Source organism: Pelophylax lessonae, assembly GCF_965119305.1.
Source record: "Pelophylax lessonae genome assembly, chromosome: 4".
In the NCBI taxonomy this organism is placed as follows: Eukaryota; Metazoa; Chordata; class Amphibia; order Anura; family Ranidae; genus Pelophylax; species Pelophylax lessonae.
Window position 1 is genome coordinate 190,600,357 of NC_138771.1, and position 24,922 is coordinate 190,625,278.

At 41.6% G+C, this 24,922-nt stretch overlaps 1 protein-coding gene across 1 annotated transcript in view; it reads right to left on the minus strand.

The window, feature by feature from the left end:
• FBXL13 (F-box and leucine rich repeat protein 13) overlaps positions 1-24,922 on the minus strand; it is a 307,351-nt gene that overhangs the window by 224,857 nt on the left and 57,572 nt on the right. Inside the window, exons 7-9 of the mRNA XM_082255154.1 lie at positions 9,404-9,508; positions 6,489-6,584; positions 4,412-4,547 (exon numbers count right to left, since the gene is read on the minus strand). Coding sequence (XP_082111280.1) covers positions 4,412-4,547; positions 6,489-6,584; positions 9,404-9,508 — 337 coding nt within the window. The remainder of the gene's footprint in view (positions 1-4,411; positions 4,548-6,488; positions 6,585-9,403; positions 9,509-24,922) is intronic.

Genomic DNA, 24,922 nt, shown 5'->3' on the forward strand with positions numbered 1-24,922 from the left:
GCCAGTTAGGATGTAACCATGTGACAGCTTCCCATAAGTTCTGCCAAACTGGGTTCAGAGGCAATATTTATTCAGGAGGTGATATTGGAAGACCATTGGTATGTCAAAGCCATAACACATTGGCATAAACTGTGCAGCTATAGATATCATCTTAATTATCAGTGCTGGTCACCAACATTGTGAAACATGTCAAGGTATATTTTTAGGGTAGTTTTTAAAGCATACCAAATCTTTATCAAGATGAGTATGCATAAAAATTCAAAAAAGGATCATTTGGCAAAAAATGCATTGGCAAAAGTTGCATTGGCTAGACTGGAATGTGTCTAATAAGTACAATTAAGAAAAAGGACAAAAGTCACTATCTCCTACTATTAACAGTTCCTGACAATCAAACACTGATTTGTGTACCATGTGTACTTTGTATCGTTCCAATTTCAGTATATGTCCTGCCGAAGCGAGGACCCATGTGTACTTTGTAATTCTCTTCTTTATGGATGTTTGCAATATGACTCCCACAAATCACATTTGTGACATTTTCCAGAGGCCTTTATGTGAAGCATGATAATTCAATACAGGTTATTTGAAAGAAGTTAAAATACAAACCTAGTATTATTAAAGGAAATGTTCTTTGTTATAATAAATGTACATATGGCATTGAGATGTGTATATAGGATTCTGTGTTTTGTAGCATATTTTGTAATCATGCAATAAATCATCCACAATAAAGTATACCAGTTTCATGCTAATTGAGGCACACTTTGCTAATTTAGTTTTAAGGCACACTTTAAGATATATATAGCGCTTGACTTTAAAATGGTCTTTATAAATTATTAGCATGGCCACCCATATTGCATTTTTACATATTAAATATATTTATCTCTCTTGTTCAATAATTTTTTATTGGAGTTTTAGGGAATGGTTGACAAAAGCATAAGAGATGCAATGAGTTTCGTATGTATGGCAATTGGTAACATAAGTAAGGTTTTAAATGACAAATCGGCAGTGGCAGCCGGTCCACAAGGGGCACAGGGGCGTTGCCCTCCTAGCCTGCACAATCAAATATCAAAATGATCCATTTCTAAATAACTAACAATATGACTAACACACTTCAAAGTCTCAAAGCTAAAAAAATGGTAATCATACTATTAGTCAACCAAAAATCAATCACTCCATGTGTGGCCGTGCACTGTGTGGGGCCCCAGACCAACAGGTCTCCACCAGGTCCGTCAACCCCTCACAAGCACGTGAAAAGAACCTGAGGTCCCAAATGGCCTGTTTCATGTTGTCTTCAGGGCGAAGAGCACTGCGCCCAGAAACCTCCCGCCCTGTGATACCAGCCAATGAACAAACGCCATTGGCCTCCTGAATGTAAAGTATTTTCTAAAGAGGTAACTACCTCCAACTAATCTTGATTTATCTTAAGCGTCCAAACTGTGACTCTGTACTCAAACTCAAAAAAACTTTCTAAATTCAAATCCCAGCACAACCCCGCAAATCACAACCAAAGCACTAAATAAATGAAAAACCCTAAAACTCAACATGTTTCACCCTAAATAAAGGTTTGGCTTTTCCTCAGGTCAAATTATCAATTAAATTATAGTGGCTGCCATTTTCTGGTCTTTATTTGTAATTGCTCTAGATTACCTTAATTACATCATAATGCATGCTATGTGCATATGCCCATGTCATCGTGCATACACACACTCCAGCATAATGACATCATCACGTCACACGTGTGCATTGCAGTACTGTTTCCTTATACAGTAGTGAAATACTGGGTTGTGCATTACCACAGCTCACCACTAGGATGGAACTTATACACCATTTAACCTCGAACTATCAAAGGTGCCATTTTGCGGATATTATTTACACCACTTTAATTCCCTGCATTTCCACAATACACGCATAATATACATTTTGTGTTCTTTATGAGACCATATTTTCACGTTAAATTTAAAAAATCTCTCTGGATTAACATTCCTCCTTTTGTTCCCTAATAAAAAGCATCCCTGGCCCTGCAGAATGATTGAGATAAGTCCTTTTTGGGATAGCCACAATCAAAAAAATTTCTCAAGAGAGTCCCGCTTGCATTAAGAAAATTACACTATGATGAGCAGTTATGGCTTGCACGCAAAAATTGTCCAGTTGGGATACCTCTTTTAAGGCATTTAGGGGTATGGCTGGTCCAATGCAAGAATTTGTTAGTAGATGTTGGCTTTCAGTATATTGTAATTAAAATTTTCCCTCCTTTACCCCTACAGATCTTTTCTTTGAATCACTTTGGATTTCACTAGTGAAGTAGATAGTAGTGGAGTTAAGTACTTCCACAAACTGTTTAAACGCCTGACTGCTGCCAGTCCATAGTATGAACAAGTCATCTATGAACCTTGTCCAAAGCAAGAATCTAGATGTGTGATTTTGCATTTCATCCATTAACACAATCATGTTCTCCCACAACCTAAAAAAAGATTGGCATATGGCGGGGGATACACACCTTCCCATTGCAGGGCTGACAACCTACTAGAACATAGTACTATTAAACAAAAAATAGTTGTGTTCAAGAATAAACTGTAATAGTTCAAGAACACAGGTAGGTTGTGTTCTGAAAATCCCTCTTTCTGGTTTGTAAAAAATATGCACAAGCATGTAACCTTAGATGAGGTTGGATATTTTTATAAAGTACTTCTATGTCTAGACTGGCAAAATGTGTGTCTTGAGTGATGGTTAAAGCGGAGTTCCACCCAGGGGATACTTTTTTTACTAAAAATACCCCCGGGACAGTCAGGGCTAGTACATTCCACAATGGCTAGCCTCTGAATTGTCCCGGGTTGCAACTAACTTTTTCGGAGAAATACTTACCTTGAAAAAGTATTCTCCAGCGCTGCCATCTCAGGTGTGGGCAGCTTGAAGCCAGCGCGATCCTCTTCTGCGTCCTCTTCCTTCTTCTTCAGTCCCATGATGCACTGCACCGGCCCCGCCGTCACTTCCAGCGCGTGCGCGTCATCCCTCCACAGCTTCTGGGCATGCCCAAAAGCTGTTTAAAAGGGGATGACGCGCGCGCCCCGGAACTGACGTCGGGGCCGGTGCAGGCGCATTGATTCCTGGGAGCGATGACGTTCAGCTCCCAGGAATCATTGCAAAAGCCAGGAAGTGACGAATCGCAGTTATAAATGAAAGTAATAAAATGGCTTCCGCCAATATTTCATGTGTTGGTTAACATTCTGTTTCTTCACAACACTTTTTCAGTTCTAATGAAGCCCTTTATTTAGGGCAAAACATGTTGAGTATTGGGGTTTGGAGCTTTTCATTTATTTAGTGCTTTGTGATTTATCAGGGTGTGCTGGGATTTGAATTAAGATTTTTTCATAAGGTAGAGTGATTACAGAGTCACAGTTTGAACTCTTAAGATGAGTCAAGTTTGGCTAGAGGTAGTTACCCTTTTAGGAAAAACTTTACAGTCTGCTCTCAACTACGTATTTCCCAGCATACACCTGTAGGAGTTACTACACAATTATATATTTCACCAATTTCCGTGTTTTCATTTTAAAGGAGTTGTAAAGACAGAAGGTTTTTTTTTATCTTAATGCATTTTATGCATTAGGATAAAAAACCTTCTGTGTGCAGAAGCACCCCCAGCACCCCCTAATGCTTACCTGAGCCCCATCTCTATCCAGCAATGTCCACGAGTCCCTCACCCGTTGGGGATTCTCCCTACTGATTGGCTGAGGCACAGCAGTGGCACCATTGGCTCACGCTGCTGTCAATCAAAGTTAGGCAATCAGATGAGAGAGGGGGTGGGATTTAACCACAGCTCTGTGTCTGAATGGACACACAGAGCTGCAGCTCGGGTGTCCCCATAGGAAGCTGCTTGCTGTGGGGGCACTCAACAGGAGAGAAGAGCCAGGAGCAGCGAAGAGGGACTCGAGAAGAGGAGGATCTGGGCTGTCCTGTGCAAAACTACTGCACAGAGCAAGTAAGTATAACATGTTTGTTATTTAAAAAAAACATAAGACTTTACAATCACTTTCATTTTGTAACAATAAAAGTGAAGCTTTAGGGTCCAGTGAGCTGTGAGACAGACATATCTCTTCCGTAAAAATCAGTGTTAATTCACACATAGTCATCTATCTTTATTATTATTTTGCCAATTCAGGCACATGGTTCTAGTTTTTGCTTTAAATCAGGTAGATATGAACATAGAGGGTATCCTTGGCGTTAGTAAATTCCCACGTGCATTGTCCTAGGACAAGTATACACACAAACTTCATATGCAACTGCATTTTCTCATATAGTAAATAAGGGTAAGGTATCTTTGTGGCATTGCCAGAGATAAATAGCCTGGTGAGTGAACTTAGTAGCATATTAAAAAATGTCCAGTAAGGTCTCAGTAGGCAAAAAAGATACTTCTTACCTATGCCTTTAAATGTAGACCAGAGAAGAGAAGAACATCTGCGGAGATTTAAACGTATAACATAGGGGCGACACTTGCGTAAGATATTCACCACAAATCTGTCTTGAATACGGTGCCTCACTGAGGAAAAATCGATCTAGATAAAGTAATAGACAACAAACTAATGTGAAAAAGGACTTTGCAAGTAAACATGCAACTAAATAAAGACAACAAAAGGAAGTAGATAAAAGTATTACCATTCACAGTGCTTGGGGCACACACGACCATTACAGTGCCCACCTGCCTTTACCACACAATGGAGTCCTTCCCATAACCCAATCTGTCAGTTTAATATTTATCCTTAAAACATCATATTTTCTGCTCTAACCCACCTATATTTGATATTATGAACAATTTTATTATTCAGTTTCTCATCTTACCTTACCAAGTTTAAAATAAAGGGTACACCTTAAGGTCCCTGACCCTAAACCTTTACCTGCCCTAACACCTAATTCTGTATTCACCAGAGCCATATGAGTTAACCACTCAAATGAACCCTTAACATTGAAAGTGGTAATAAACCGAAATAAAAAATGTAATATATTGCAGCTTCCCAATTGTTGGATGTGGTAGCTGCATTCGTTTTCCTTTTTTTTTTTTTTTTACTTTTTACCTTTTTGTTAACTTTATATCCTCTGATGATCAGGCCCTTAACACACTCCCTTTCTTAGGGTGTCTGCATTCTGGATAAAGTTGTAAAGCAGACACCTCTGGATAGCAGCATTGTCAGTCTGGGGGAGGGTAGTGCTGGATTAGCAGATTTAGATGGACTTGACTAACAAACTGAAGCTGAACTCCCTCTAACAATGTATAAGCAGTTACTGCAATCATTTTTTTCCCTTTTGGGATAACATTTTTACATCAATAAATAAATGCTGAACATTGTAGGCACCCCTGTCCCTGTTAAATGGTTTGTCTCAACCCTTTAACTGCTACTTTGTATGGACAGGCTAATCTGCTACAAAAGAAATAAAAAACAAAAAAAACTTCAGTCAGACTTACTGACTGGATCTCTAGATGAAAATAATGGAAAAAAGCCTAAAAGGAGAAAACTAATACAGCCGCTACATCTAAGAATTGGTAAGCTGCAATGTAAAACAATTTCATTTTTGGGTTTAATACTGCTTTAACACAACCCTTACTCTAGCCATTACGATTAACAGTTAAACCTTACCTTACAATAAAGCAGGTGCAGGATTTGCTGAGGACAAAATGAAGGACAAGATATAGCCACCTACAGGAGGTGGCATCACATGACAAAATGACAGGGCCTACAACGTAAATGTTGGACACATGGTGGTTGTTTGGGAGTGCATATTTATATTTTTACTGAATGAGCACTTATGTGACTTACAGCTATTAAAAAAAAGTTACTTGGACATGCTTCTTGAAAAACAGAATGTTTCACCATTTTTACCATCTAACTGGCTTCCTCAGGTCAATAATGTTTAGTGATTAAACCTCTTCAGCATTACAGCAATTCGAGGTTAATAGGACTAACTAGTAGTAGTAGTAGTAGTAACTAGTAAAGTACTATTAGTACTAGCACTACTTGGAAAAAAGAAAACCTTTAGGGTCCTTTCACACGGTCCGCATCTGCCGATGGACTCTGTTCTGCTCAGCGGGAATCGATCTGCCAATCCCCGCTGAGCAGGCGGATGACAGCTCCGTCTCTGCTCTGTGTGCGGAGATGGAGCTGTCAGATCCACGCTGTTCTCTATGGAGGGAATCAGAGGAGAATGGACCACCTGTCCGTTCTCATCTGATCCCATCCAATCCGATCCGCTGGACGGATGGAAAATAGGGTTTCCATCCGTCCGGATTAAACGGACAGGATCGGATCGGATAGCAGTGGGTGTCAGCGGAGATGTCTCCGCTGACATCCGCTGCCTCATAGAGATGCACGGGGCATCCGATCAGGTCCGCCTGAAAAACTGACAGGCAGATCTGATCGGATCGTTTGTGTGAAAGGACCCTTACAGTCATACTGTATGTGATGTATACATTTTGGAAATCATGAACAATACATCATACTTACACTATTCCAAAGAAAACTATTTTGTGTTATTATCTTCCAAGATCGACACACTTGAGCACTTCTTGCAAGATCTATCAAATCCATGACAGCAAATATCTGTAGAAATATAAAACAATAAAGCACAGTGTGGAAGCATATGGAATAAATACAAAAGATGAAGGGTGGGAAAAATAAAACTGGGACTGTGTCTCTAACCACAATGTAAATATGTAATATATTACAGCAACATGTTCTGCTGTGAAGTTGGCAGGTTTCTAATGCTAATGTAATGCACACAAACTTGGAACACGGTTACTGGTCTATGCTTCCAAATGCATAATTTAATACTATGTTTTCTATTTGTATGGTTGCTGTTATTTCCGTTTTATTAATGACTTGAAGCATTTGATATATGAAGCAACAGTATGTGAAGGAAACAGGGATAGAAAAATGTAGTTAGAATTGATAATGAAGATCTGCATGCAAAGTACTGACAGGGTTAGGTATGGCAAACACAACTGCTTAGCCTCCTTATAAACAAAGGGAAATTAGTAGGATTTTTCCTTGTTGGTTGGTCTAGAATAAAGCATTTAAAAAAGGTAAGCTGCAATTGAATTCTTTATTTTTATGGTATGCTATGTGAATGGGGACATGTAACAATTATAAAGTAGGTTTTAGCCAAATTTGACAGAGAAAGGGGGGATGGGGGGTTTACATTACTGTGGGGTGGTACCACGAGTGCATATAACATAATACTTTGTGCCACATCCCTTAAGTAAATTGAATAGGAACTAGAAAACATGGACTTTTTAGGTACCAATAGTAAGAATCACATAATTTATTTATCGTACAAAAAACAAAATAAAAGCACATAACATCACAATTATAAAACCATATGGGATAGAAACCATCAACCAAACTGCAGGTAGTCTGCCACTGAAAGACCTCTGAAGTATCAGGGTCCCCCAGTAGCTGTCAATGCGGATAAGGTTGAATAGATAAATGGATGCAGGTTCAAGCTCTACATGTTTCGCGACATTTCGCTTTTTCAGGAGCTCATCTGAACATAAATAGACAAACTCAAAAGTGAATACAACTCATAATAGATATATAAGCATTATTGTCATAACAGGTATTAAGGGATATTCCTATAAGACAAGACTCGCTGTGCCATAGGTCGTGATAAAAACTGGCATGCAAAAGGGGTATAGGATGGCCATGGAAACACACACCAGTATAAATGATATATAGCCTATACATATCATCCTAATAAAGGACAAATAAGGAACAAAGGAAAGAAAAAGGGGGAGTTATAGAATGTGGAGGAGTACATCCGACTGGTGCCCAGATATAAAAGGGGAAGAAAGAATATTCCTACAAAAAAGGGGAATATAAAAGACACATACCCCAAAATATACATAATAATGTGTATTAATATGTATTTTTGTAGGAATATTCTTTCTTCCCCTTTTATATCTGGGCACCAATCGGATGTACTCCTCCACACTCTATAACTCCCCCTTTTTCTTTCCTCTGTTCCTTATTTGTCCTTTATTAGGACGATATGTATAGGCTATATATCATTTATACTGGGGTGTGTTCCCATGTCCATCCTATACCCTTTTTTGCTTGCCAGTTTCTATCACGACCTATGGCACAGCGAGTCTTGTCTTATGGGAATATCCCTTATTACCTGTTATGACAATAATGCTTGTATATCTATTATGAGTTGTATTCACTTTTGATTTTGTCTATTTATGTTCAGGTGAGCTCCTGAAGAAGCGACTTGTCGCAAAACATGTAGTGCTTGAACCTGCATCCATTTTTCTATTCAACCTTATCCGCATTGACAGCCACTGAGGGAGCCTGATACTTCAGAGGTCTTTCAGTTACAGACTACCTGCAGTTTGGTTGATGGCTTCTATCCCATATGTTTTTTTTTATTGTGATGTTATGTGCTTTTATTTTGTTTTTTGTACAATAAATAAATTATGTGATTTTTACTATTGGTGCCTAAAAAGTCCACATTTTTCTAGTTCCTATTCAATTTATCCAAATTTGGCTGCAAACTTGTTAATTATTTTCAAATTAAGTTATAATACACTTTTTCCTGTTTGACCAGTGATACAGTAGTTTCCAAACAATTCGTTTTACAATTGAAAGTTTGCGGATTCTGTAATATTGTTTTCGGTTGCATGTTAATAATTAAAAAAAAAAAAAAAAATTCTACATAGTCTTGTCTCAAACAATCAGTGCTAGAAGAGCTGCTGAAAAATTGGGAGCTTTATATCAAATGACAGCAGATCCTGCACCCTCACCTTTGGGTGTATGTTACAACCTAGGTCCTTCACAGGAAAATATACTTTTTATTTTTTATATTCCAAAATTAAATAACTAACTCTTCAAAGACAAGACCATCAAAACAAAGCTTTGTTTGTCCCACAAAAAAACATACATCTCGCTTCTGTAGCATAAGTAATAATGTGTGCAAATTAATAGACCAATAGCTGAAATATGAAAACAAGTCTGGAACATTGCTGATTAAAAAAAGTAGATTGGTCAATGTCACTGCTTCACTTTTAAGGAAGACACAACATAGTCTTATCATAATAAACATATGTGTTAGGTCATATGTATTGTGGGTTGAATGACTTTCAAATTAAATCAGATTTATGATGTGCTCTGAACAATAAAAAAGAAACTGTCTACTGCCAAATGAAGCATGCCTTATAATATGACTCACCCATACCAAACTTAACATACGTTCTTTATCAAAACAATAAAGAAATGCACAAAACATTTCACAAGAACTTTGCTTGAAGAAATGCATGGATTAAGTAGATTTACTGTAGGTATCCAGATGTGAACTGGCATATATAAATTGCGTGTATTGTACACAAACACTAACATCAGTGCAAATAAAAATGGACTTTTACCTTGAGAATAGCTTTTTGTGGCAACTGTGATACAGCATCTTCGCCTTCTCTCACTGTAGATGAATCAAAGTTTCCTAAATCATCCATATCGCCTCTTTCCAATCGCTAGTTAAAATAATGTGAGATATAGTATAAAGTTGAAATCCACACAAATGTTCAAGGATATGTAAACTCAATCTCTAAAATATACGTTTTAACATGGTGATTGCATTTTTAATCTTTTTAAATCTGTATCTGTCATTTAAATAATATCTAGTGAGCCTTCCACGAAGGTCATTGTTCAAGCTTTTCCTAAAACAGCGTAGCAAAGCTGTGTCCCTGTCCCATTCTCACCCTGAGACGAGGGGCTTCTGATGGAGACTATATGTGGTCATTTCAGCACCACATTACCCAGGCATTGTCCACTTTTGTCACCAGCTGGGAACTCATCCTGAGAAATGCCACACAACTAGACTGCATGCATGTTGATTGGATATTGCTTTAACCACTTTACCACCGGAGGATTTTGCTGTCTTGCGTCCAGGCCACTTTTTGCGATTCGGTGCTGTGCGACTTTAACTGACAATTGCGCGGTCGTGCGACGCCGTACCCAAACAAAATTGACGTCCTTTTTTTCCCACAAACAGAGCTTTCTTTATGTGGTATTTGATCACCTGTGCGATTTTTACTTTTTGCGCTATAAACAAAAAAATAGCGTTTATTTTGAAAAAAGAACAATATTTTTAACATTTTTTTATATGAAATTCCCCCCCAAAAAAATGTAAAAATCAAAATTTTTTTAAATTATTGGCCAATTTGTTTTCTGCTACCCATGTTTGGTAAAAAAAATCACAATAAGCGTATTTTGATTGGTTTGCGCAAAAGTTATTGCGTTTACTAACTAAGGGAAAGATTTCTGTCATTTTTGGTGGGTTTTTTTTAACGCGTAATGGCGGCGATCTGCGATTTTTTTTGTGGGACTGCGACATTGCGGCGGACAGATCGGACCCTTGACTGACATTTGTGACACTTTTGGGGGTACCGGTGACATTTTTACAGTAATCAGTGCTATAAATATGCACTGTTACTGTAAAAATGACACTGGTAGGGAAGGGGTTAACTTTATTGGAGAGGGAGGGGTTAATGTATGCCTGGTGCTTACTAACGTGTGTGGGGGGAGGTGACTGAGTGACACAGGGACAGATCGCATGTTCAGCTATGCTGAACACTGCAATCTGTCACTCCTTGTCACTTAGGAGATCCGCCCGCTCTGTTTACACAAGCGGGCGGATCTCCAAACTCGATTCCCCGACAATCGGGGAAGAGCAGCGGCGATCGCCGCCGCTCCTCCCCTGGCCCGACTCCCGCTGTGACTGAAAACAGCAGGAGCGCGCCTCCGGTGGCGCGGGAGCATGCCTCCGGCGGCGCGCGAGCGCCGCCTACAGGGGGAGGAGTCCAGCGACGTAGGTCTACGTCGCTGGACGGAATCAAGCCACTTTGCCGCAGTACAGTCCCAGTGACTGGTCGGCAAGTGGTTAAAGAGGTTGAGCAAGATCAGCAGCACTGAGATGTAGCGAGGAACAAGTATTTTATTTAAAATAAATTGCCAATTGTTTATGATACACAGGGGTTCATTTACTAAAACTGGAGACTGCAAAATGTGGTACAGCTGCACATGGTAGCCAATCAGCTTCTAACGTCAGCTTATTTAATCAAGCTTTTACAAAAAAACTGGAAGCCAATTGGTTTCTATGCAAAGCTGCACCAGATTTTGTACTCTTCAATTTTAGTGACTCAACCCCATAGTGCTTTAGTAGACTAAATACCTTCAGTGTATTTACCCAATTTCGATCTCAAGGAATCACGCATACTGGACAGGGTAGAGAAAATTACATGATGCTAAAAAGGTAGACACCCCCCAAATAACAGCTGTGTAACAGATGTAAAGCCAGAATCTCTGGAAAATGTCTACTTATAGTAATATACAATATCTCACAAAAGTGAGTACTACCCTCACATTTTTGTAAATATTTTATTATAACTTTTCATGTGACAACACTGAAGAAATTACACTTTGCTACAATGTAAAGTAGTGAGTGTACAGCTTGTATAACAGTGTAAATTTGCTGTCCCCTCAAAATAACTCAACACACAGCTATTAATGTCTAAAGCACTGGCAACAAAAGTGAGTACACCCCTAAGTGAAAATGTCAAAATTGGGCCCGATTAGCCATTTTCCCTCCCCGGTGTCATGTGACTCGTTAGTGTTACAAGGTCTCAGGTGTGAATGGGGAGCAGGTGTGTTAAATTTGGTGTTATCGCTCTCACTCTCTCATGCTGGTAACTGGAAGTTCAACATGGCACCTCATGGCAAAGAACTCTCTGAGGATCTGAAAAAAGAGTTGTTGCTCTACATAAAGATGGCCTAGGCTATAAGAAGATTGCCAAGACCCTTAAACTTAGCTGCAGCATGGTGGCCAGGACCATACAGCGGTTTAACAGGACAGGTTTCACTCAGAATAGGCCTCATCATGGTCAACCAAGGAAGTTGAGTGCGCATGCTCAGCGTCATATTTGGGAAATAGACGTATGAGTGCTGCCAGCATTGTTGCAGAGGTTGAAGGAGTGGGGGGTCAGCCTGTCAGTGCTCAGACCATACGCTGCACACTGCATCAAATTGGTCTGCATGGCTGTCGTCCAAGAAGGAAACCTCTTCTAAAGATGATGCACAAGAAAACCCACAAACAGTTTGCTGAAGACAAGCAGACTAAGGACTTGGATAACTGGAACCATATCCTGTGGTCTGATAAGACAAAGATAAACTTATTTGGTTCAGATGGTGTCAAGTGTGTGTGGCCGCAACCAGGTGAGGAGTACAAAAACAAGTGTCTCTTGCCTACAGTCAAGCATGATGGTGGGAGTTTCATGGTCTGGGGCTGCATGAGTGCTGCCGGCACTGGGGAGCTAAAGTTTATTGAGGGAACCATGAATACCAACATGTACTGTGACATAGTGAAGCAAAGCATGATCCCCTCTCTTCGGAGACTGGGCTGCAGGGTAGTATTCCAACATGATAATGACCCCAAACACACCTCCAAGACTACCACTACCTTGCTAAAGAAGCTGAGGGTAAAGGTGATGGACTGGCCAAGCATGTCTCCAGACCTAAACCCTATTGAGCGTCTGTGGGGTATCCTTAAATGGAAGGTGGAGGAGCGCAAGGTCTCTAACATCCACCAGCTCTGTGATGTCGACTCAAGTGGCAACCTGTGAAGCTCTGGTGAACTCCATGCCCGGGAGGATTAAGGCAGTGCTGGAAAAGAATGGTGGCCACACAAAATATTGACACTTTGGGTCCAATTTGGACATTTTAACTTAGGGGTGTACTTTTGTTGCCAGTGGTTTAGACATTAATGGCTGTGTGTTGAGTTATTTTGAGGGGACAGAAAATGTACACTGTTATACAAGCTGTACACTCACTACTTTACATTTACTTTTTCTTCAGTGCTGTCATATGAAAAGATATAATAAAATATTTCTAAAAACGTGAGGGGTGTACTCACTTTTTTGAGATACTGTATACTCTCTAGACACAACAAAATAGACCCTGGAATACTTCTTGTTTATAGCTGAATACAATGTTACCACACTGCCTTAATTTTATTTGATTAATCCTGGCGTTATCTGTTATTTCAAAAAAGAAGCATACATGGTATAAGGCACTTGCATTCATTTGGTGAAACATTACTTCTTAAAGGGCAAACTTACAAACCAAACAGATTTTTATCAACAATTCAGGGAAATAAATCTCACAACAAACGTGTTTTCCATTTGGCACACCATTTTTTTGATAAGTACTTCTTTGTTCTCAACTATAACAGCAATAACACTTAGCTAGAAAAACTGACTTTGAGTTATTTTATAGAGTTGACAATGAAACTGATCTCAAATGACAACAGTTTCCTTATTTATTCCAGGCCTTATATGTCAAAAATGATGAATATTCCTTGCCCCGCCATAGCTGCGGCAGCTGCCTTGAGGCCTATGTCCAAGCTACTCACCAAACCCAGCCAAAATGTGACGCAAATGTTTTCAGACTAGAGAACTATAGCTGCTGACATCTTCAGTGCATACAGAAATCATCAGCAGCATTTTATTTTATCACAGGGTCTAAAATAACCTACTATATTTATTCAGTCTATCAATTAAATGTTTAAAGTCTCGCAACAAAGTTTGTTTCTCTAAAAATCCAACTATAGTTAGGTGCTTGGAAATTTCTTACCAATTAAAATTGTATTATGAATACATGAAAAACTAGTTTAGCTAGTAAAACATTCATCAGCAAAGGATTCTTGAATGATCAGTGCTTATACTTGGCAGCAGTGGCGGCCCGCCCATAGAGGGCGCAGGGGCGCCGCCCCCCCCCAAACAAAGCAGTAAAAAAGATTTAAAAAAAATAAAGTTTTCGCCCACTAGGGGCGCCGGACTGTGTGCTGGGTATGGGGGGGTGGGGTTTTTGACCCCACCCCCGCCCGGCAGAGGCGCCGATTGGCGCTCTTCTGGGGGCGTGTCGGGGTGCAGAGCAATGCGCCCTGAGACACCCACCTTTTACGATGTCCAGGCTGTGATTGGTCCAGAGTGCAGCCTGGACCAATCACAGGAGAACATCGGACCTGGTGACGTGACGCATGGGGGCGGTGCACCGCCCCGGCGTCACGTTCACCTTCAGTTCCCGCCCGCCGGAGAAGAAGAGACAGGAGAGCCGCATCCCGCCGCCGGAAGATGAAGATCGCGTCACCGCACCGCATCCCGCCGCCGCCCCGGGCCGACTCAGAGCAGCACGCCGTCCGTGACTAGGTAAGTGTCTGCTTTGAAGGGGGCACGCACGCTGATCTCTGCATTGGGGGCATCGCACTGGTCACTGGCTGCATTGGGGGCACACACGCTAATCTCTGCATTGGGGACATCACACTGGTCACTGGCTGCATTGGGGGCACGCACGCTAATCTCTGCATTGGGGACATCGCACTGGTCACTGGCTGCATTGGAGGCACGCACGCTGATCTCTGCATTGGGGACATCGCACTGGTCACTGGCTGCATTGGAGGCATGCACGCTGATCTCTGCATTGGGGACATCGCACTGGTCACTGGCTGCATTGGAGGCACGCACGCTGATCTCTGCATTGGGGACATTGCACTGGTCACCGGCTGCATTGGAGGCACGCACGCTGATCTCTGCATTGGGGACATTGCACTGGTCACTGGCTGCATTGGAGGCACGCACGCTGATCTCTGCATTGGGGACATTGCACTGGTCACTGGCTGCATTGAGGACATGTACGCTGGTCACTGCATTGGGGACATGTATGCTGGTCACTGCATTGGAAGCATGCACGCTGATCTCTGCATTGGGGACATGTATGCTGGTCACTGCATTGGGGACATGTACGCTGGTCACTGCATTGGGGACATGTATGCTGGTCACTACATTGGGGGCACGCACGCTGATCTCTGCATTGGGGACATGTATGCTGGTCACTGCATTGGAAGCATGCACGCTGATCTCTGCATTGGGGACATGTATGCTGGTCACTGCATTGGGGACATGTATGCTGGTCACTGCATTGGGGGCATGTATGCTGGTCACTGCATTGGGGGCATGTATGCTGGTCACTGCATTGGGGACATGTACACTGGTCACTGCATTGGGGACATGTATGCTGGTCACTGCATTGGGGACAGGTATGCTGGTCACTGCATTGGAAGCACGCACACTGATCTCTGCATTGGGGACATGTACGCTGGTCACTGCATTGGGGACATGTACGCTGGTCACTGCATTGGGGACATGTACGCTGGTCACTGCATTGGGGACATGTATGCTGATCACTGTATTGGGGACATGTATGCTGGTCACTGCATTGGAAGCACGCATGCTGATCTCTGAATTGGGGACATGTGCGCTGATCTCTGCATTGGGGACATGTACACTGGTCACTGCATTGGGGACATGTATGCTGGTCACTGCATTGAAAGGGGGCATGTATACTGGTCACTACATTGAAGGGGGCATGTACTGTGGGGTTTGTGCTAGGGGGCCTGTACTCTGGGATTAGTGCTAGGGGGTCTGTACTGTGGGGTTTGTGCTAGGGGGTCTGTACTGTGGGGTTTGTGCTAGGGGGCCTATACTGTGGGGATTGTGCTAGGGGGCCTGTACTGTGGGGTTTGTGCTAGGGGGCCTGTACTGTGGGGTTTGCGCTAGGGGGTCTGTACTGTGGGGTTTGTGCTAGGGGGTCTGTACTGTGGGGTTTGCGCCACTCTCAGTCAGTGTATCCCATAATAGGGTGTCTCTCACAGTATATCCCATAATAGGGCCCCTGTTCCCTATTATGGGATATACTAGTACTGATGGACCCCTTAGTATGTGATATATTGGGAGAATTTGTTCACGCAAGTAAAATACAGGGGACAAAATGGGTGGAGTCTATAAGGGGTGGGGCTTCTGAGAAATGGGAGGGGTCAAAATGGAAGGGCGGGGTCTTGCGCCCCCCCATCTTAAAACTTCACCAGCCGCCACTGCTTGACAGGTAAAGAGCCCAACCTTAAAGGAATGGTGTAATAGAGTGGATTACATTTACAATATGGAGTATTTGGGAAACAGAGAAGAACAAAAATATGAAGGACAAATGGGGAAAATGGGAAGATTTCACAAAATCAGATAAACATCTGGATATCTTGCTGGAAGATACAGGATAAGAACTAGAATTTGGCCCAGATTTGAGATAACATTTAATATGGAAACCAATATAGTAGGTGGGGGAGGGGGGGGGGTGGGATAGGAGTTGGATGGAGGGAATATGGGATAAATTTGTACTGGTCATTTTTTATGGGATGTATATTTATATCTACTGTTTTCTTTTTTGCTGTTAACAGTACTTTGAAAATCAATAAAATATTTATAAAAGAGACTTGGCAGCGTTGAATGCAATATAGTTTTAATAAACCATAGATAATGTCACATTGGGGAACAATGCTATGGAACACATAACTGCTATTTTTAAAGTTTAAAATTAATTTTGTTTGCTTAGCAAAGTCTGTACTAACACACTTGTTAGGTTAATTAAAATTGTGTTGCTGTTTGGTTTCCCCTGCATAGAATGTTAACTTAGTAGTCATTTACTAAAAGCAAATAGGCTATTCACTCTGTGAGGGTATTTTCCCTTAGTTTAGTGAATGAGATGATGCTATGCCGACTACTATCATCCAATCATGTGAAACCTTTTGTTGTCCACAATGTGTTTCTATAAGCAATTGAATGATGTGTAGCAACTCCTGATAATGTCATAACACTTGTTGCTTTGGTTCTACGAAAACATTCGTGCCAACAGAACATAATTTGTACTAATGAATGCTTTTTTTTCCTTTGAGAAACTTGATACACAAAATTACTTCCATTGGTATATGAATTTCATCAGATCTCTAGCCAGCAGATGGACCTAGCATACCTGGACTCTGAGCAACTCCTTATTAGTTGACGCTTTCATCTAATTTCCTATTCAAACATATCTTCCAGCTCAATCTACTCTCAACAAAATCAAACGTAAATCATAAGACAAAGCCTTAACCTCTTGTTAACTGAACATGCCAAGAGGCAGGTGGCTAGGAAAGCCCATTCTATCTGAAAGGCAATACTTATAGTACTTATACTTGCAAAGTCACCAAAATGTTAGACATTTTCCATCAATAACTGTCAAATCTATATGCTTCCCCTAAATAATTTCCAAAGGGTATGATACACAATCATTTTGCCTACTTAAACCTTCCCACATTGTCAGAGAATTTAAGGGTAATCAAGAAATAAACAAATTCCCAGCTCGTTTACCAACCAGCCTGCAACAAACTGAATTGAACCTGTCTAACAGTTCACAATAAAAACAAGGGGTTTAGTTTGCACACATTTGAAAATAAATGTGTAAGCTGTAGAGGCCACGTCACGGCAGCCCAGTGTACTGCAGTCCTAACTCTAAAATTTGAAAGTCTTCAAAGTTGGAGCACATATATAATAATGGATAGATTAAGGGCAGGTGTGCCTGGAGGGAGACCATCTCACCTTAAAGGTACAATGATGAACTATACACCCAGCAACCGCACAATGGCAGCGAAGGCATCCAATGTGTCCCCGCACCAATTCACCAACTATACAAACAAACGGCAACCATCCCAACCTATACCTGGTGTTTATAGCAAAGAGCACACAATAGGGCAGGGCATGCAAAAAACAAACAAAAATTCCCAGCTCATTTACCAGCCAGCCTGCAACAAACCGAATTACCCTGTCAAACAGTTTACTTAAAGGTATTAAAGGGTAATCAAGAACTCAATCACACGCCTGGAAACTCATACAGGCCATTAAGGTGCTTAAGCCAAATTAGTAAACTGGACCAGATGGTTTTGAAGCATCCTAATATAAGAAATTCTCTGACCTATTAACATCTCTTCTAGATCCCCAATGGAATCTAAGCATGATCCCCAAACCCAACATAGCTACCACTCACTGGTTTATTTCAGACCAATCCCTCTAATAAATATAAAGTTGAAACTGCTAGCAAAGATCCTACAATAAGATTAAACACAGTAATTGGCAGCCTTATTGGAAAAGATTAGGTGGACTTCATTCCTATGTGTCATGCCATTGTTTGAAGAGTTGCATTACTGACTCAAGATTGTATGACAGCAAGGAATCACTGATATGCTCCTCTTTATAGACTCCAGAAAGGCTTTGACTTCATATCATAGCCTTATTTATTTTACACCCTCCACAAACCAGGCTTTTAAACACATTCCAAACACATTTTTACAAAAAATCCCCCCCCCCTCCCCCAAAAAAATCTATATTTTTAGCTAAGTTTACGGTTTTGTATTTGGCTAAATCCAAAGCCATCTTGGGCTGCAAGTTAGACAGTCCTTCTTTGGACTATGGGACTCTATCAAATACTCCAGAGGTATAATCTCCCCTAACTGTAAGATTCTGGTACCTTCGGTACCCTTCCAGCCCATTTCTTCCGCATATAGCTGCTGTCCCTTTAACTCTCATGACGTCATCACTAGGCGCCGCTCTGAGCGGCTATTTCAATCGCCGGCTTTCACTCACAAGGTGTTCGTGCAAACCGTTTGTTACACAGCCTTGTCTGACGCTGCCGAAGCCTCCAGCTATTTCCTGTATCTCGCTACTGATCCTGTATCTCGCTACCTGATCCTTATCTCATTACCGGACCCCTCATCTCTCTAAACCAACTAGTGATAAGTACCCCACAGGGGATTCCTTCCTATCAACTTACACTATCTACTCTTGCATACTAAAGACTGTTGCTATCTATGCATTACTATTTCTATCATCTGCACTGTTACATAGATTGCTAGCTCTTGAGTCTACTACCATCTATATCCTTGCACTGAGTTAACAATTCCTGTACACTTCATCTGCTGTCCCCTACCACCTGTTATTGTACATGATTGCTAACCTATCTGCATACTATCTATCACCATCTGCTAACACTCCAGAACATTACTATTGAGTGCCTATCATTGCTATCACTACTCACGCCTGTCCTTTCAGCACATCACCTCTATACTATCGTATACAACCTATCACTCCAGGAACATCTTATCTGAGTGTCTGTATATTTGCATGGTGAGGCAGGCTGGGCCACAATGATGAGTCTGGAGAGTTGGATATGGTAATTCAACACATCTCTACACGACTACTGAGTGGAAATTCTGCAGCTGCAAATCCAGTTCACTAAACAAACCCTGGAGCGTTACAGATTGCACGAACCTGGAAAAAAAAATGGATTCAGCAGAATTAGCCACCCATGTGTTACAACTAACACAAAAAGTAGATGCATTAATCCTTTCCCTTGCTGAAGTGAAAAATGAAAATCAGACTTTGAGACAGCAGATAGCCCGTGTTTCACAGCTCACTGCTGCTCAACCTCGTGAGCCCAAAATAAACCCTCCTCTAGTGTTTACAGGTGATCGGAAAAAATTTTGTGAATTTAAAAACGCATGTCAATTGCTTTTTAATTTAAAACCTCGTACTTACACTACAGACCAAATTAAAGTCTGCACCACTATCTCATACTTGTCGGGTGATCCACAGGCTTGGGCAGACTCTCTCTTTGAGAAAAATGACCCTCTTCTTAACTCCTATCCTTTATTCTTAGCAGAACTCGCTAGCTTATACGAAGACCCAAATAGGCAGAGTACTGCTGACAGCCAATTGAGGGCTTTAAAACAAGGAAGGAGACCTGTTGAAGACTTCGTAGCAGAGTTCAAAAGATGGACCCTTGATTCAGGGTGGAATGATGCATCTTTGCGAACCCAGTTCAGACTCGGGTTATCAGAAGCCGTTAAAGACGAGCTCGCCCGAGCGGATTTACCTGGCACTTTGGATGCCTTAATACAACTCAGCATCAATATTGACAGGCGACTGCGAGAACGAAAGGCTGAGAAAATGGGAGTACCATTATCCAATCCTTCTCGGGTTTCGCCCGTTGACCCTACTCCTATGGAGGTAGGAACCATACGCCCACCATTATCGTCTACTGAACGAGCCAGGAGAAGATCTGAAAATCTCTGCATGTACTGCGCCTCCCCGGATCATTTGATAAGCGTCTGTCCCCTTGTCTGCAAAAAAGAGGGTGAGTGTTCACATGTCTTGTTGGGGGGATTAACGACTTCTTTTTCTAATCCCTATCTTTTTATTCATTTGACCTTACAGTGGGACCACAATAGAATCACCACCAAGGCTATGATCGACACAGGATCTTGTGGGAACTACATTGACACTAGTTTTGTTACTTTAAATAAAATACCTATTATTTCAAAATCTAAACCTGTCTCTGTTAGTTTTATTAACGGTATTCCGTTATCTTCTGGTCCAATTACCAATCAGACACAAGCACTCCTTGCTACTGCTAACGAGTCTCATGCTGAGACCACCACTTTTGATGTATTACCTTCACCACATTTTCCCATTATTTTGGGACTTCCTTGGTTACACATACATCAACCAATCATTGATTGGAAAACACGGACTCTAACCTTCCCCTCTCACTACTGCGAGACCACGTGTAACCTCCAATCTCATAAAAAAATCCTGTCCATGGTGTCGGATGAAATTACACCACCATCATGCTATCAGGATCTATCTGAAGTCTTCCTTGAGAAAAATGCTCAAGCGTTGCCTCCCCATAGGGACTACGATTGTTCTATTGATCTACTCCCTAATAGTAAACTACCTTTCGGTCATGTTTATCCTCTTTCTCAGGATGAACTTTCTCATCTCAAGGAATACTTGGATGAGAATTTAGCGAAAGGGTTTATTAGACCCTCTACTTCTTCCACAGCTGCAGGACTTTTCTTTGTCCGCAATAAGGATTTAAGTCTCAGGCCTATTATTGACTATAGGCAATTAAATACCATTACGATAAAGGATTGCTATCCTTTACCTCTCATTCCCGAACTCATTGAAAAAGTGCGCGGAGCTACCTACTTTTCAAAATTGGACCTAAAAGGGGCATACAACCTCATCCGAATCCGTAATGGGGATGAGTGGAAGACGGCATTCAGAACCAGATATGGATTATTCGAATATCTAGTGATGCCTTTTGGGTTGTGTAATGCTCCAGCAGCATTTCAGCGATTCATAAATGACATCTTCAGAGACTTACTTGATGTTTGTGTTGTGGTATATCTGGATGATATACTCATTTATTCTCAGTCCTTGTCCGAACATGTAAGACATGTAAGACTTGTGCTATCCAGATTACTCACACACAATTTATACGTAAAATTGAAAAAATGCCTATTTCATAAGGAAGAAGTACTATTCCTAGGATACATCATATCTAAGAACGGTATCAAGATGGATATGAGCAAGATATCGTGTATACTGGATTGGCCTGTACCAACAACTCGTAAGGCATTACAACGATTCCTTGGATTTTCAAACTTCTATAGGAAGTTCATCAAGAACTTCTCTTCTATTGTGAGACCGCTCACACAACTTACAAGTGTAAAGAAACCATTCAAATGGTCTGAAGAAGCAAATAAAGCTTTCCGCTTGTTAAAATCAAGCTTCACTTCTGCTCCCATACTACGCCATCCAGACCCATCCCTCCAATACATCCTGGAGGTAGATGCATCAAATATGGCTGTAGGAGCAGTTCTTTCCCAACGACCAACGAATACTTCACCACTCCACCCAGTTGCTCTTTTCTCTAAATCACTAAGTAGCCCAGAAGTGAATTACCCAGTGGGTGAAAAAGAGTTGCTTGCCATAAAACTGGCACTAGAAAATTGGCGACATTTACTTGAAGGTACTCGATTGCCAATACTCATATATACAGATCATAAGAATCTCCAATACCTTCAGACCAACAAGACTCTTTCCCACCGGCAGGTACGTTGGTCATTATTCTTCCTAAGATTCAACTTCCTAGTGACCTACACGCCTGCAGACAAAAACAAAAAAGCGGATGCGCTATCACGGCTAACCGAAGATAACTGCGCCGAAATCCCTTCACTTCCTATAATACCCCATGACCATATTATTGGTGTTGTTCGTTCCTTGAAGGAAGAGATTCTGCACAGTATAGGACTGGATTCACCACCACCACAACTAAGTGCTGATGCAGAAGGCTTCCTCTACTTTAATGACAAACTCTACATACCTCCTGGTATGCGTACCAAGATCTTGGAATTATCACATGACGTACCTATGGCAGGACATATGGGTATGACTAAAACATTCAATTTGCTCACCAGGCAATTTTGGTGGCCTGATATGAAGACGTCTGTACAAAAATTTGTTTCCTCATGTGACATCTGTGCAAGGTCCAAAATTGACACTACAAAACCATTTGGTCTACTTTGCAGTCTACCAATACCCAAAGTTCCATGGGAAGTTGTGTCCTTAGACTTTATAGTAGAATTACCACCTTCCAAAGGATTTACTACCATTCTAGTGTCAGTGGACCATCTGACAAAGATGGCACATTTCATTTATATTCGCAGACTACCTTCATCTAAGCAAACAGCGGAATTATTAGTGAAACATGTGTTCAAGCTACATGGAATTCCAAAGACTCTTTTATCTGACCGAGGTTCACAGTTCATCTCCAAGTTTTGGCAAGCTCTATGTCATATACTACGAATTGAGCGAAAACTTACTTCTCCCTACCACCCTCAGACCAATGGACAAACCGAAAGAGTCAACCAGTGCATTGAACAATATTTGCGTTGCTACACCTCATACCTACAGGAGAATTGGGTGGACCTCCTCCCTCTGGCAGAATTTGCTTACAATAACGCAACCCACAGTACTACTAAGCAAAGTCCATTCTACCTAAACTATGGGTTTCATCCCACACTTCTTCCACCACGCATCCTGCCATCAAGTAACCCAGTAGCCTCTGACTATCTTACCCAAATAAAAGACTCTCTGGGTTTACTTAACACCACCATCTCACATGCTCATAGCCAACAAAAAAGGTACTACGACCTCCGTAGAAGACCTTCTCCTCAATATGCTATTGGGGATCTCGTTTGGCTATCTACAAAAAACTTAAGGTTAAAGATCCCCAGCAAAAAGCTTGGGCCTTTGTTTCTAGGACCTTTCCCAATTGAGAAGCTCATTGGGAGAGCTGCAGTTCAACTCACCTTACCGGCAGATCTTAAAATACACCCCATCTTTCACGTGTCGCTACTGAAACCACATGTTCCCAACCAAGGAATAAGACCTACCATCTTGCCTCCACCTCCAGTACAAGTTGAGGGCGGAGAAGAATTTGAGATTAAGGAGATTTTGGATTCTCGTATCCACAGAGGGAAACTCCAATATCTCATAAGATGGAAAAACTATGGACCCCAAGACGACACCTGGTTGGACACTTCTGACGTTCACGCTCCCAGGCTTATACGAAGGTTCCACTCCAAATACCCGGAGAGACCAGTGCTATAGGCCTTCCGGAGCCGGCCCTAAGGGGGGGTACTGTAAGATTCTGGTACCTTCGGTACCCTTCCAGCCCATTTCTTCCGCATATAGCTGCTGTCCCTTTAACTCTCATGACGTCATCACTAGGCGCCGCTCTGAGCGGCTATTTCAATCGCCGGCTTTCACTCACAAGGTGTTCGTGCAAACCGCTTGTTACACAGCCTTGTCTGACGCTGCCGAAGCCTCCAGCTATTTCCTGTATCTTGCTACTGATCCTGTATCTCGCTACCTGATCCTTATCTCATTACCGGACCCCTCATCTCTCTAAACCAACTAGTGATAAGTACCCCACAGGGGATTCCTTCCTATCAACTTACACTATCTACTCTTGCATACTAAAGACTGTTGCTATCTATGCATTACTATTTCTATCATCTGCACTGTTACATAGATTGCTAGCTCTTGAGTCTACTACCATCTATATCCTTGCACTGAGTTAACAATTCCTGTACACTTCATCTGCTGTCCCCTACCACCTGTTATTGTACATGATTGCTAACCTATCTGCATACTATCTATCACCATCTGCTAACACTCCAGAACATTACTATTGAGTGCCTATCATTGCTATCACTACTCACGCCTGTCCTTTCAGCACATCACCTCTATACTATCGTATACAACCTATCACTCCAGGAACATCTTATCTGAGTGTCTGTATATTTGCATGGTGAGGCAGGCTGGGCCACAATGATGAGTCTGGAGAGTTGGATATGGTAATTTAACACATCTCTACACGACTACTGAGTGGAAATTCTGCAGCTGCAAATCCAGTTCACTAAACAAACGCCGGAGCGTTACACTAACCTGCCTTTGCCATTATATTTACACAACTCCATATATATTGAATCCCTAGATTCTTTTATCCTTCGATCCCACTTGGGTATCGCTTGCTTCTGCAACTTTCAAACCACAAATGACCTTTAGAATCTTTAGAAGAAATATGACATTACTTTTAGCATTCTATTTTGCTATCTCCAAATCATGAATAAAATCTGGAAATTGACTAGGCCATCCTCATATAGATCATGATGATTTGCACATAGTCCTGGCTTCATTTTTCCTCTGTACTCATCCCTGCTAACTCCCTCTCCTAAACCCTTGCATAAGGGGAGATGGGAACAAGATTTTGGCATCTCCCTGAGTGAAGGTGTATGGAATCTGAAGGTAAAGGTGTATGTGGCTGACTACTAAATATTGTTCTGCAAACATCAGTGTAATCTAAATGAACTTCAAGCCACTGTCCACATAGTACTTGGTCCCTTAATTGCTTCTTAAGTGCCAAAATATTTCCCTTTGTGTTTTTTTGGGTACTTTAAGACAGGTAGTTACCTATGCATGGGGTGCAAGTGCCCAACCATCTTCAAAGCTCAGGGGCAGACTGGCAAATTTCGGCCCAGGGGGCAAGTACAAACTAGAGGCCGCAACTCGGCCCCCCTTCCACTTTCCGTCACCCCCCCCTACTCTCCCACTCCTCCTCCT